This window comes from Carassius auratus, chromosome 31 (genome assembly GCF_003368295.1).
Source record: "Carassius auratus strain Wakin chromosome 31, ASM336829v1, whole genome shotgun sequence".
Classification (NCBI taxonomy): domain Eukaryota; kingdom Metazoa; phylum Chordata; class Actinopteri; order Cypriniformes; family Cyprinidae; genus Carassius; species Carassius auratus.
This window is the reverse complement of record NC_039273.1, coordinates 3,146,318-3,160,609: the sequence shown is the minus strand read 5'-3', so window position 1 is coordinate 3,160,609 and position 14,292 is coordinate 3,146,318. Positions and strand designations below refer to the sequence as shown.

The window sequence follows — 14,292 nt, the reverse complement described above, 5'->3', positions numbered from 1 at the left end:
GCTGAAAGTGCAAAATATAAATAAAGTTACTGTCTCCCAAAATAAAGAATCGACTCTGAACATCTGAAACGAGTCATTAGTATACGAATACGAATCCCACTTCCATGATGGCTACACATCATGCAGTTACACATTTGCATAATGCTCATGTATGTTCTATGATGGCTCGCCGTGAACAACTTGACTCCGCCCACAAACACATAATTCTACTGACGACAGCTTCTCTAATCTTGGGGAGTTCAACATGGGATTCACAAAATGCTTGCTGTTGAAAGATGGATCAGTATCATGTTTATTTGGATCAGCTGCTCTACTAAATCACAACCTGTAAGTATGATAAATAATAGATGTTTATATTTTCTGTAGAGTGTTCAAAATACAGAACTATTGAAATAGGCATATCATTTCCGACACGCGCTGTATGCCGTAGACCAATCAAAACATAGGCCATCAGCAGGCTCACGGAAAGGAGGGGTTTAGAGAGACTGAATCTATGAATTGCATCGAACAAATTGTTTGAGAATTGCTGGAAAATGAGGTGATATTAAATGCATATTTTGAGAAATTTAAAGTGTTTTTTGACCTTGCATGCATGTAAACCTATTGTAGGAGACTCCCAAAACAATAGTAACCGTCAAAATGGCATAATAGGGGCACTTTAAATGCAGTCAGAAAATGTTAAATATTTGTATACAGATTTTGTTTTATCATATGTTTTCATATTCGATTTATTTTTTATGTGTTTTTGTATCTTTTGTATTTTGATCGGTTTACTATTTGCAGTAGTTATTTACTTTTCAAATTTTCAAAATTGATGATTTTTAATTTTTTTATTTGTAGTTCTATTAATGAACTAGGGTAAGTTTGATCCTCAAACATCATTGTAATTATTTATTATGATAGCGTATTGATATATGGAAACCACAACAATTAAAAAACACAAACATACACAAATATACCCCCCTCCTTTTTTTAGACAATTGCAAGAGAGATTTCAATGATGTTTTGGCCACTGAACTAGGAAATGTCCCTGGTTTTCATTTAAGAAATGTGATCACCTTATACTTGGGTGTTGCTATTGACAAAAGTGAAAAGAGCCTTACCTTAAGTCTATTCTCTTATCTTTAGATATTCTAGGTTTACATCACTCCTTCATTTTAAGTCAATAGAATTTTTCTTTACCTAAATAAATATGATTTATTCAATAACTTCAGAGTGTAAGCAAGTCAATTCAATTGCCTTACAAGAGCAATTTCAAACTTTCTGCCCTAGCTGGAAGAATATTCAGTTATATTATTTTTGGCTACTGACGGGGTTATGAGAAATGAACATTAAATGGAAGATTGCATGTTACAAGCATGCTCTGGGCACATAACTCTCTTGTGTCTCTTTGTGTTTGGTTCCAGAGTGAAAAATATTGACGGTCATGCTTTGCAGACAACAGTTATGGAAAGATAATTCACTCTTGATCTGTCTGCTATAGCTTGATGTCTGTATTATGGCCTTCTAGTTGTTTTTGAAGTGGGAAAATTTACTGTATGCTTTTTGACAGACCTCTTTGAAATATTAACCATATAATACCTCAGTGCTGTCAAACTATTATCTGATTTGAACAAAACTGAATTTCCATTCCATTTCATGCTTTTAACAAACACTCCAAGATAATAATAATAATGTATAAATAAAAAATAATGTAATAATTGTAATTAACCTCCCTGAAAAATATTACCAGGGTTGTTTTTCTACTCGCAGGCCTTTAAATTAATCTATTTCTCATTTTCTGTCGAAAGCAGGGTATTTTTACTGTAATCTCTGTGAATTTATTTTTTTCTATTTTTACCTAACCAGATTTTGTTATATTAAATTTTATTTATAGATTTGCCATTTCCATTTTCTTGAAGTTGTAATGTTGTGTCTGTGTTCTTGACAAATCATAATTGCTATAAAAAAAGCCACAAATCATGATTAACTGATCTTTCCCTATTGCAATATAAATCTTAAAACCAAATTATAATGCAGATCAAATTGAGTATTATTTGTCTTGCTTTAATAACAAAATCAAGGTTATACCTCAAGAAATATACTTAATCCACACTTTCCATTAACATTACAAAAAAATATATAAGAAAAAAAACTCCATAAACATAATAAATAATCAAAGCAAGCGTGGCTATTTTTGTTGCCTTGTTTTGTTTATGTTGCTTTGGTCACATTAACATGTATATTGAATAGTGGAGTATTTTCACTATTCTATGCTAGTGAACAAAGAAGCTGATGTTGGAATGTTCTCCAACCCCTCAAACAAGTGGCTCCTAAGAGCCCACACACCCACAGCTACTGGTCAGACCTACGTGAACACGCTTCTGTACATGTGAGTGCGCACACTGGGCTGGGGTGAAGCAGAAAGGCTTATTGACTCTGAAAGGGGACCTGCTTCCTGAGAGGAAAGAGATTCCCACAGGAATACCAGCATACTGCCGCAAAGAGGAGGTACAGGGAAACAAGAGCCAGAGAGATGAGGTTCTGCTCACTTAGATGTTTCTCCCTTGAAATCTCATTTTGGCCCACAGGAAAGGAAAATCACAAATGGATATCTAATATCTTGTTTCTCCTAGATAGAGTGGCCCCAAAACGTGTTTAAACACTTACCAGAAAATATCAGACCAAGTTTGCAATCAAAAGTCAGACATCTCAATAAGAACATTTCTCATCAGATTCTTTTATGTCTATTTAACCTTCACTGATATGCACATCTATAGAGTCTTCACATTTAAGCCTCATTAATGTAACTTTTGTCCCTCTAGCGGATAAAGCATGAAATTACAAATTGTTCCTCGTGGAGGAACATTATTTTAGTAATTTTTTAAGTTGTTCTGTGTGGATGAAACTGGTGGCTTGAGTCGCACCACTGTTCTCACCTTTCCAGATAATGAAGACATAACTCTCCCAATAACAAAAGAAGGAAGAAAGTGAAAGAATCTGACAATTATGCTATATGAGCAGTTAAGTAGGTTATATTCGGTTGTTGTTTTGGCTTATTGAAATCCAGTTCATTATAAAAGTTTGTCAACCCTAACATTAAACATAAAAATTGCTATTCACATCAGATAACAGTGCAAACTATAAGATTTCAAGGCTATTTATAAGCATAGAGACCAACATAGAGTAACTGGTTTAGAGAATGACATTGTTACCAACATAAACATTGTTTTGTAAATATAGTCAATGCACAGCAAATGTGAAGCTATGCAAACTATTTTGATTAATGTTTTATTTTGGGTACTGTCGCTTAATTTATTTTTATTTTTATTTTTTTTTAAACACTTCACGGTTTTGAGGTTCCTTAGTTATGGCTTCAAATTAATTCCACTGCATTAAATAGTAACCTGACCCATCTATTCTTTATTCACGGATATGATGTAAACACACACTAAATAAAATAACAGTATGCAGTTTGTCGGAAAATTTGTCTTGAAAACTACATATACTGTGTGTGTGTGTGTTGTAAATTTCATCCCCAAAAGTTACAAACTATAGCTTTAACAACTGTCTAATTTCTTTATTTCTCCACAGGAATTAACATCTGAGACATCTAGAAGAAAGATCTGTGACATTGATATGTCTTCCTCACCTGAGCTACAAAACTGAAAGTCCTGGTCATAATTGTATGGGAACGCTGACATTTACACCAGGTATGCTCTTTAACAAGCCCTAATGCTAAGGATGCTGGGAAATATTCTCATTCTGCATGAACAAAAGACGTTCTCTGCAAAGTACTGGGCTTTCCGCCCATGTTTCTGATCCACTTGCATTTAAGACATTCTGACAACATGGAACATTTGTGAGATTGCTGTAGGGAGTGATTCTGTTCCGGCTGGCGGAAGGATGCACGGTCAGCTGGTTCCCCTTCAAGTCAGGCATCCTTACAGACGTCCTGTGGAGGCAGAAGGGCTTTCTGGAATGGACCATTTTCAGGTTCTCATGCAGTTACAACAGAGAACAAAGAGCTCACAAACTCCATCACACTTAGCGAACCATGTGATGTCAAATAAATGCACTGGATTTAACAAATGTTCACTTTGAATCTTTCCCAAAGTCTAAAATGCTATAAACATTGAAATGCCATCAGATGAGAAATGCCCGTTTAAGGCTTTCTAGGTCTTGGTTAATGCCTCTATCTTGTTGGTTTGGATAATAAGCCTCATTCTTCACTGTCTAGTCATCTAGCCTGTTTGAAAAGTCTGCCAAACATCTGGAATCGGTCCCTCTACATGTCAGACTTGATCGTGGTAATCTAAGTGCTTTTCAGACATCACAGCTGATAAAAGAAAATAAAAAGACCTAATTGTATCATATTAGGTCAGTTATTCACAATTTCTGCTCATAAAGTAGTTATTAACTTTCAGTGTGCCACAGAAGGCATACAAGAATTTTTAAAGGCATCTTTTTCACATTGCTCAGTTATCTGCTAAGGAAAGTTGATTTTAAAAAGAATAAACCATAACTTACACACTTTAGACACTTACATTTAAAAGTTTGGGATCTGTAAGATTTTTTTAATGTTTTTTATTTTATTTTAAAAGCCTCTTATGATTAAACATACAGTAAAAACGGTAATATTGTTGAATATTGTTACAATTTAAAAGAACTGTCTTCTAGTTGAATATGTAATTTTTAATTTATTAATGTAATGAATTCTTGCTGAATAAATGATTATTTTGTTTCCAAAAAGAAACAGTAATACCTTTTTATATATATATGTAATTTTGTAAGTATTAAAAGTAGTCCCCCACTTTAAAAATCTTTTGATAACAGATTGAATTGTGGCTTTGGAGTGAACTATCCATTTTATAATAAGCCTGCATGTTTTGTTCTTGTGTGATGTGGATGAAATGTGGAAGAAAGTTCTGGAAGTCCTTCAAAGCATTTATAATAATCAATTTCTTAAACTCTATGCGAAGTCTGTCTACTGCCGTGATTTACCTTGACACACTAATTGGCTCACATTTGGCCCCTGAACACACAGGTACCTGGGAACAGGGTACAGAAATATTTTTCATACTTTTATCATCTCTCTCGGACCTTAAAGGGCCCTTCTCAGAGCTGTAAATGAGCTGTCAGTCACAGGACAGATCCTTGACTGGAGCAGAAGGCAGATCGGGGGGGGGGGGATGATGGGAGAGTGGTGATATATTAGAAAAATGCTCGGCCAAAATAAAGGGACAGAGGTTTCTTTATGCTCAGAGGGAGCAGCATACGGAGACTGTTGATGCGTTACATACACATACCCAAAGTTTACGTTTAAGCTGCTTTGAGAGATTCATTTGAAGCAGGAAGACGAAGCTGAAAGAAATGTCCTTTTTATGGTATTGAATACAATCCCTCGAGTTCCATAAGAGGTGTGAAGAACGGATATAGATAGAAGAATAGGTCCCTTCAAGTCTCTCGTCTCCGAGCGATTGGAAAATATATTCCAGGTGCCTTTTGGCAATGGTGGACACATGATAAAGATTAGTTGATGTGCCGATGTGCCAGGCCCTCTCACGCATATTTGCTTTAGTAATTAGGAGGAGGAAATGAGCCAAAGACCTCGAAGACCCTTCAAAAATCTGCACACACACTGTTTCACACTTTTCAACACAATTTATGGGGTATGTTCTAAGCTTTCATCCTCTGAAGATGATCTTGGATGTGGCAGTGGTGCTGTATAATAGCTGCTTTGTGTAAAGTTATGTGCAGCATGATGTAAAAGATACCAGAAGCAGTAAAGCAGAGTAAGTAGAGGTAGAGGACATAATAATATCTATAACATATCTGCATTAATGATAATTAGATACAACTCATACTTATAATCTAATTATTCTAAATAAAAGAAAGAAAAAAAAAAAGATATATTGTGCTATAGATCTTATATTTGATGAATTGGACAGTCAATTTTTGGGAGTCAGTCTTTTTTTATTTTTTATTAATGCTTTTAAAATACATTTATGATTTATATCATGAATAAATGCTGTTGCTTTGAATTCATAAAAAAAGAATAATCATGTTTTGAAGTCTTACATTGCTCACCAAGGTTGCATTTATATGATCAAAAATACAGTAAAACAGTTGTTATGAAATATTATTTTATGCTGTGAATCCATTGATATTAATGTGGAAGTTGCACATTAAAAACAAAGGTGTTTATGAAAGTAATGCTCAGTCAAAATTGAAACGTTTGCTGCAGCAAACTCTGACATAAGCATCCAGTGACCAATGAGAACTTCACAGAGGCAGGTCCAGTTTCAATCCAATTAACTCTATTCTGTATTTATTTCAGACTGTCCCGGTACTTTCCACAGCCCAGATACACAGATCTTGTGCATTCCTACGTCAAATGCCCCCTCAGAGCTGTCTTTAGTCCGTAAGCTCCCTAAAGCTCTATATGATTACATGATTTGAGAGTTTTTCTTATGAGTGTAAGTGTTAACAAGAGGATAGAATGTGTGCCAGGACTGGAAATAATCTGACATGAATATTTGTGTGTATGTGTGTGTGTTTGTGTGATCTCAGCTCTGCATAAATAGGTGAAAGTTTGTCCGTGTGAACTCCTGGTGAATGGTGTCTATGAGTGAGTCTGAGTCTGCGGTTCTCTCTGTTGTACCATTTCCTTGAGGGGGGGCGCCCTGCTCTGGGGTGTAAGTAAATGAATATGAACTCCTGTAGATTAACCCATCCAATCGGATCAGACATAAAGGCACCGTGATTGGTAGTCTCATCCATCTCCACTCGCCACTCATTATGGATACATCAGGGACAACACACATCAGAGACCTGGAAGACCTGAGATAAATGAAGTATTAGATTAACAATCAAATGTTGAGCAAATAGCCTTATTCTCTAGTGTTCAACAAGCTTTTTCAGCAAAGAACCTGTTAGCAGGTAGCATTGGCTGTTATATTACTGTAATTCAGTGCAATTGCCTGTTTGCCTTTAATTCAGAAAATCGTGGAATAAAATGTTGGATGCACTGCAAAAATGAATATCTTCCACTGTATTTTTGTTTTCTGGTTCAAATATCTAATATTCTTAAATCAGCATGCATTTGCTTGAGGAGAACTGCCTTCCCGACTAAGCCTTGTTTCTCCAAAGGTTTTTTTACGCCATTTTTGTCACCGATGGAGTTATGGTTCTTTGCCACTGTCGCTTTTGGCTTGCTCAGATACTTAATTTCTGGCAATATTATCAGCTTGATTGCAAAAATATTATTTGAAGAGAACGGAACTGGATGATGACATCACTGAATCATCAATGAACTGACTTAAACTGAAAAATGTACTGTTTACTATTGTGCTACATTATTGACATGTTATTTTCTAACCCGATCCCAGGGTAATTTGAACATATTTTATGAGGTGATTAATTCATACAAATTCGTTCAACCTCACTCGTTGAACCTCACTTCATACGATTTGTGCTAAATCCTACGTATTTTACGAGTTGCACATTTTGTATGTATTTGTACGAATGACATACACCTAACCCCGCCAGTAAACCTACCCATCACTGATGTCTAGACAAATCGTACAAAATCAAATGAGTAAGGTTGTCTGAATTTGCACGAATTAGCCACCTCGTAAAATACGTACAAATTGTTCATGAGATAGCGTTGCTATTTTCCTGTTTAACACTGTAAAACTGCTTTGAGACAATCTCTATTATATAAAGCACTATTATAAATAAAGGTGACTTGACTTGACAGTAGCTTTTATTAGTAGTTTTATTAATAATCTTTGTTATAAATAAGCATTTTTTTCAACAATTAACAAAACAAAATATCATGTCTATGAACTGAAAAAAATATTTGAGCTCTCCATATGATTGGTTAAATAATGCAACTATTTTCAGTTTAATTACATATTAAGGTGTTTAATTATTAGTTCTTCTTTTGAGATCAATGTTGTTGTTTTTTCGCAAAAAAGGATTTGTTTGTATGTATTAAAGCTATAATTAAGTGGCTTGATTGCCATTCAATTTAAGCCTGTTAAACTATAAGCTTTTCATGTTTTAAAGTATCTGCCTTAGCACTGCAACAAAATATGATAAATGCCAACCTGAACATTGTCTCCGCCTGCATGTTACCAAACCAGACTTTTAAGTGTGGACTGAAGTTTTCTCCGTGAAGCTCCAACATGGCCACATGTCCTCCTCCATTCAACTAAATCACCATGGACACATGTTAGTGTTGTTTGGGTAAGTAACCCTATTATTTAACTTATATCTTAAATTCATCTTAAATGCAGTTACTATTGGAGAGATGAAATGAAGAAACATAGCTGCTGGCTTGATTTCTGACCTCTAGTCCATTGATGACAGGTACAGGGCTGATGGTGGTCGGGTGACTGGTGAGATTCTCACTGAAGTTGTATTCAACCACCTCCGTTCCAATGATGGTCCAGCAGGAGCCATCATTTAGTAACACCTTATTACTTTCTTTTGGACACGGAGAGGCCTATAAGTTTGGAATGACATGGGGGTGAGTTTTCATTTCGGATCGAACTATTGTTCATGTTTAACTGTCACTGCCTGTGTTCACCTGGAACTGTATGATTTTTTCATTAGACAGGCACAGGTACATATGATTACTGTCTCTGAACTGGAAAGCACATTTATGAAGCTGAGACACAGGCTCATCCACGTCTAGACACGCATGCTGCTTGTTCACTTTACGTATTACCTGCAAGGAAAGAAAACAGAATCAGGTAACTATTCACACAGCTGACCGTTTTGTCCATTTTTACATTTAGATCCCCTTAAAGGAACAGTTCACCCTTTTTCAGTGGTGGAAGCATTATTGTAGATTATGGATTCATATTCTTAATTATTAAATTTCCCCTCAAACATGCAGCTTTTGGCTTCATGAGACATTAATTGATACTGGAGTGGTGTGGATTATCGTAATGTATTTATCAGCTGTTTGGACTCTCATTCTGACGGCACCCATTCACTGCAGAGGATCCAGTGGTGAGCAAGTGATGATGAAGAAACAAACTCATTTTGGATGGCCTGAGAGTGAGTAAACATTTAGCTAATTAGCATTTTTGAGTGAAATATTCCTTTAATAAAGAGCATCAGTGAGCATCTCCTATAGCTCTGTTCGCAAAGAAAAACGTTTATTTTTAATTGTGGAAAATGCTTTCCATTTTCGTTTCCAAGACTTCTGAAATCTGATATGAGCGAACTTAAAATAGCCATTAAAAAAGAAATGAAAAAAAGATTCATCACCCTTCTATCATGCACCACTACACCTGGTCCCCCGCAGCACCTGTGTGCTGCACAATATGCCTGACTCTTCACGCTCCTCTGACACTGCTGCACGGCGATCAGAAATCCTGCTGCATGAGGGCTTCAAATACACGCTTGCAAACCAAAACAAACCAGTCAGCAAATTCAAACTAAAAAAACATTGTGAAGGTCTATTCTGTTTGCTAGTCTGCTAAAAATGGGTTTTAAACATCATCCTTGACATTCTGATTAAGCGCTTTATCAGCAAATCGTGACGCAGGTTGGTAGCAGGGCGCTTTCCAAAAAACACCACAGGGATGGAAATTTTTACTTTACAAAATAAACTTCAGAGACATGGGTGTGCAAATATAGATCAACTTGCAGATTCAATTCAGAAAGTTATTTATATATATATATATATATATATATATAAAAATGCATGCAGTCCGGTTTGGCATTGCTAGTCAAACAGAAATTACACATTTTAACTTAATTTCAGCTTTGATATATTTTTCAAAAAATGATGTGGCAGATTGAGAATCATGTAATAGAAACAAAGTCAGTTTTATATTTCCAGACTGTACCATTGGAGGCAGTGCCACTCCTGAGTCAGTGCATACCAGCTGAACCACACAGCCGTAACAGATGTAGCTGTCACACACAGTGTATTCACTATGAGCGGCTTGCATCTCCTCCACTATGAAGAAACAGAGTAAGTATTGCACTGTTAGGGAATGAGAAAGATAAATAGACTTCACTCAGATGAGGCTTTGAGCACCGTATAAAGGTTAAACCCATTTATGCTGTGTTTATTCCAGCTGTTTAGCACATGTTGCTGACATTTACAATGGGACCTTTTAGAAATTCCTCAGGTTTTGTTTTTTGGTAGAATTTCACTCTCTGATTTTACTCTCATATTGCAGTGAGGTGCTAAAGGTGTTTGTGAACCACTTTGTTTCCAGTTGTTTCTAGACTTGTCTGGGTTTCTCGTGTTATTTATCTACTGTGAATGGTGAATTACTCACTAGAGTGATGGGGCAACAGCATATGCATTGGTGAACCCAGGTTAATTGGAAAAACTTCCACAGTTTTGCACTTAGTGAAAAATAGTTTTTTTTTCTCTGCACATAAATGCATCATTTGCATGCAGTTATTACTAAATGAGCCCCAATGTTAACCTTGTATGAATGTTAGGTAACACTTTACAATAAGGTCTCATTTTTTAATTAGTGTTAATGCATAAACTAACAATGATCAATTTAATTTGACAGCATTTATTAATCTTTGTTAATATTAGTTGATAAAAAATGTTCATGCTAGTTGACAGAGCATTAACTAATGTTAACAAATACAACATGTGAACTTAAAATATTTATACATGTTGAAATTAGAATAAATTAAGATGAATAAATGCTGTTGAAGCTTTGTTCATTGTTAGTTTAAATTAACTAATGTAGTTAACTAATGGACTGAAACTGAAGTATTGGACTAAATAACTACTTAAACAATTTTGTAAAACCTTGTTACCAAATGTCACCTAAAACAGTGACCCAGGATTTTAAAATATATAGTGTGAAATCTTGAAATCTGACTACCCAGGATTCATTACTAACCAGAGTTAAATATCAGTTTGGAAAGCTCATAGTTTATAGTTTTAGTCACTTAAAAGAGCACATGTCATGTTTAAACAAAGTTAGTTTTTTTTTTTCAGTTAATTGTATCATGATTAAGATAAAAATGAATAAAGGCAGAATGGCAGAGAAAGAGCACTGGATCTCAAACCTAAAGTAACAGTAAAGGCCGTCCATTGTCTTGCGCTGGCGACAAAAGCCCCGTCTTCCACCGACAGGTAACGTGTACTGACCGTCTGTGACCGCAAGCGGTTAAACAACGATACTTTCGAGCCTGAAGAAATGCACACTGCAGAAAAAAACACAAACATTTTAGAAATTAGTTACAGATTTTTTAACCCAACAGGCAAACAAAAGAAACAACATAAAAATGTAAACCCTCAATGACACCTAAACATGCGCATTCAGACCGACAAGCAGACATATACTGTGACTAATGTCAGTCTGTTGTTTTACTTAATCTTTGTCTCATTGTCCGTCTCTCTCCCACAGAACGGTGAGGAATTCAACGTCACTTGACAGCTGCTCTCAGATGTCAAGCGCTTCTTTCTTCCCCTAAGAAGCTCTCTGTGGGTCCCACAGTCAATGTCAACAGAAGATGCCCTCTTAGTGTGTGCTTAGGATCAAAAGGTTAGAGGTCAAATGTCTGACTCATATGGCAATGGCTGCCGGGTGACACCAGTTAGTGGCTTGACCCTGCTTCTCATACACAAAGACACACCAACATGCTAACCCAAACTTACAGGAGTTTGGTTTCTACACCGGTTAACCCTTTCACGTAATGGCACATAGTCAGAGTAGACTTCATATTTCATTTGTTGAAAATGAAGGATGACAAATCACTGTTGGCTTTTGCATGACTTAAAATTGTAAAAACTTTTAAAGTACTAAATTGCAGAAAAATTTTAATATGGACACATGCACGGACTCACGGTCAGCATTTTTCATGGACTGCCTCTTCTGTGATGGTTTGGAGATGACTTTAATGAGTCTGCTGTTGAATGTGCCAATTTCTTGCCCTCCGCTGTGAAACAGGTGAAGCAGCAGGCGAAAGTGCTTTCGTTTGTCCGTATCTGAGATATACAAGGTTTTAGCACAAGCAAACATCTGAAAAAAATACAAATAATAATTAAATAGACTTGAATGAGTACAAAAGTACACAAGGTTGTGGTTGGTACAATTTTTTTGTGTTGCAAAGCTGAATTTACACATGATCCTTTAGAAATAATTGTAATATGCTGATTTGCTGCTCAAGAAAAATGTCTTATTATTATCAATGCTGAAGACAGCTGCTTTGTATTTCTTACTGACCCCAAACTTCTGAATGGCAGTGTAATTGTCAGTTGTATATAAAGCAATAAAATTAACATCAACACAGCTCAGATAATTTGGTCTTGGAAGAAATATTGTTATACATGTGAGTTTATTTTGAGATATTTTGATCACATCTTGGTAAATCTGAGCACAGTTTGAGACATTTTCGAGATCTCATCTGAAGAGGAAAACAGGTGTATTTTTTTAAACCTGGTTGTAACACTAATAGAATAAACATATGATCCCATCTCTAAATCTATCTGTACACACAGGGGTCATGTCCTCTCATAAACCCTACAGACACTTTCCTCTTTGATGGCTGGGCTTTGGCAATGTCTCACCCTCCTGTCTGTCTGCTCCTCAAAGCTCAGCTTGAAACTGTCTGTCCGTGGATCAGTGGAGCTGTCCAGACCCATGTAACCGAAAAGCCGACAACTGGACTCTCCTAGACCTAATGCTGTGTGAATACAAATGGAAAAATTACAGAGAATTACAAGGGTAAGAATCAAGATGTTCTCTCACGGCTCATTAACCTTTAAGTTGCTCCTGTCTGAGTTTCCATCCATGTCCACTGAGATACACGCAAGGAGGCGGACAGAAAAACCTACGAAAATGCACAAAACTGTTATTTTTGGATAAAAGATATGAAGAAAGAGGGTGTGCAATAGTTTGCAATATTCTTGTAAATTATCCAGTAAGAGATAAAATAACTAAAAACACTGAGGAAAATACATTTACATGCTTTGGATGAATAAACAGGAAAATAACGTTGACGCTGTTGTAAAATTAATCAATTATAACACAAATTCAACTGTAAAGCAGCTCTAATGAAGACGAGTATATCATTCAGCAGTGTTTATTTCAATGTTTAGTTCAATAACTGTTCATTTTATTGTTTAATTGAGCAACACAAAGCTGTACAGAAGAAAAGTTAGTTAGTCAGTTCAGAGATTATTTATTTCAGTGTTGCAAATTTAATGTTATAATCCAGTTGAATTCGGTTTTTAAAAATCATAAAGGTTTTGGAACATGGTAGCTGGTTTCCTAGCTATTCATTGACCAGTTGGGGGAGACCTCATTGAATGGGTAGACCATATTTACATCTGTCCATCTTTAGACCTGGTATCAAACCATTTGGTAACAAACCAGCTTCAAACCAAGCTGATACGATGCGTTTTTTCCAGCAAGACTCAACCAACCATATTCTTTTCAGTTTACATTTATCAGCAAATTCTGTATGTATATGTGAACATGCTTGTATTTTTCACGGTTAGAAATGTAAATGCATAGATGAAAATCATTTTTACCTCTTCTCATTGCCATAAGACTTCTGAGCAACTTTGGCATGTAAGATGATCACTGATTGGTCAGGACTGAATTGAAGGTATTGCCTCACTGAATCTCTGGTTACTTTTGGCAATGGGGAGAAATTCTGATCCTCCCTAGTGATGCACAAAAATATTTATTTTAAACTTGATGTTACAAAATGGTAAAAGGGTGGTGAATCAATATGCATCCTCTCCAAACTCATGCAGTTTACCCTTTCAAGTAAACTATCTGCATTTCTCAAAGATCCAATCATGGATTAACTCCTTTCCAGTTTCAAAGTAAATATTGGTATTATTTCATAAAGTGGGGAATATATATATATATATATATATATATATAATATATTTATATATATTGTATAGAGCTAGAAAGTGTGATGCATTTAGGGCAATATATTTCAAAATAAATCCTTTTTATCCCAATTTCCTTTTTTAAATTTCACAGAAGGGGAACCGTCTGTGTAAAAATAAGAAAACATTTCCCTTTGTGTTCCTCAAAAGAACTTAGATCTCAGGTTTGGAATGACATACTAGTGAGTAAATAATGACGGTTTTAACTTTTTGGCTCAAGCACAACTCTCTATTCATCAAAGAATCCTAAAAACAAAAAAATATCACAGTTTAGTAAGCAGCACAATTGTTTCAAACACTGATGACAAGAATAAATGTTTTTTGAACAGAAAACCATATAAGAATGATTTCTGGAGGATCGTGTGATACTGAAGACTGGAGTAATGATGCTAAAAATAGTGTTG

The 14,292-nt window shown here is 35.6% G+C and overlaps 2 protein-coding genes across 2 annotated transcripts in view; one reads left to right on the top strand and one right to left on the bottom strand.

The window, feature by feature from the left end:
- Nucleotides 1-6,075: 6,075 nt before the first annotated feature.
- Nucleotides 6,076-14,292, bottom strand: part of rbpjl (recombination signal binding protein for immunoglobulin kappa J region-like) — a 12,363-nt gene continuing 4,146 nt past the window's right edge. Inside the window, exons 3-12 of the mRNA XM_026213003.1 lie at nucleotides 13,517-13,651; nucleotides 12,743-12,813; nucleotides 12,551-12,666; nucleotides 11,828-12,002; nucleotides 11,047-11,184; nucleotides 9,849-9,961; nucleotides 8,576-8,716; nucleotides 8,336-8,491; nucleotides 8,094-8,197; nucleotides 6,076-6,822 (exon numbers count right to left, since the gene is read on the bottom strand). Coding sequence (XP_026068788.1) covers nucleotides 6,549-6,822; nucleotides 8,094-8,197; nucleotides 8,336-8,491; nucleotides 8,576-8,716; nucleotides 9,849-9,961; nucleotides 11,047-11,184; nucleotides 11,828-12,002; nucleotides 12,551-12,666; nucleotides 12,743-12,813; nucleotides 13,517-13,651 — 1,423 coding nt within the window. The 3' untranslated portion in view covers nucleotides 6,076-6,548. The remainder of the gene's footprint in view (nucleotides 6,823-8,093; nucleotides 8,198-8,335; nucleotides 8,492-8,575; nucleotides 8,717-9,848; nucleotides 9,962-11,046; nucleotides 11,185-11,827; nucleotides 12,003-12,550; nucleotides 12,667-12,742; nucleotides 12,814-13,516; nucleotides 13,652-14,292) is intronic.
- The window catches only part of LOC113050219 (matrilin-4-like), a 22,159-nt gene continuing 20,450 nt past the window's right edge, over nucleotides 12,584-14,292 (top strand). Inside the window, exon 1 of the mRNA XM_026212994.1 lies at nucleotides 12,584-12,707. The gene's annotated coding sequence lies outside the window, so the exon portion shown is untranslated. The remainder of the gene's footprint in view (nucleotides 12,708-14,292) is intronic.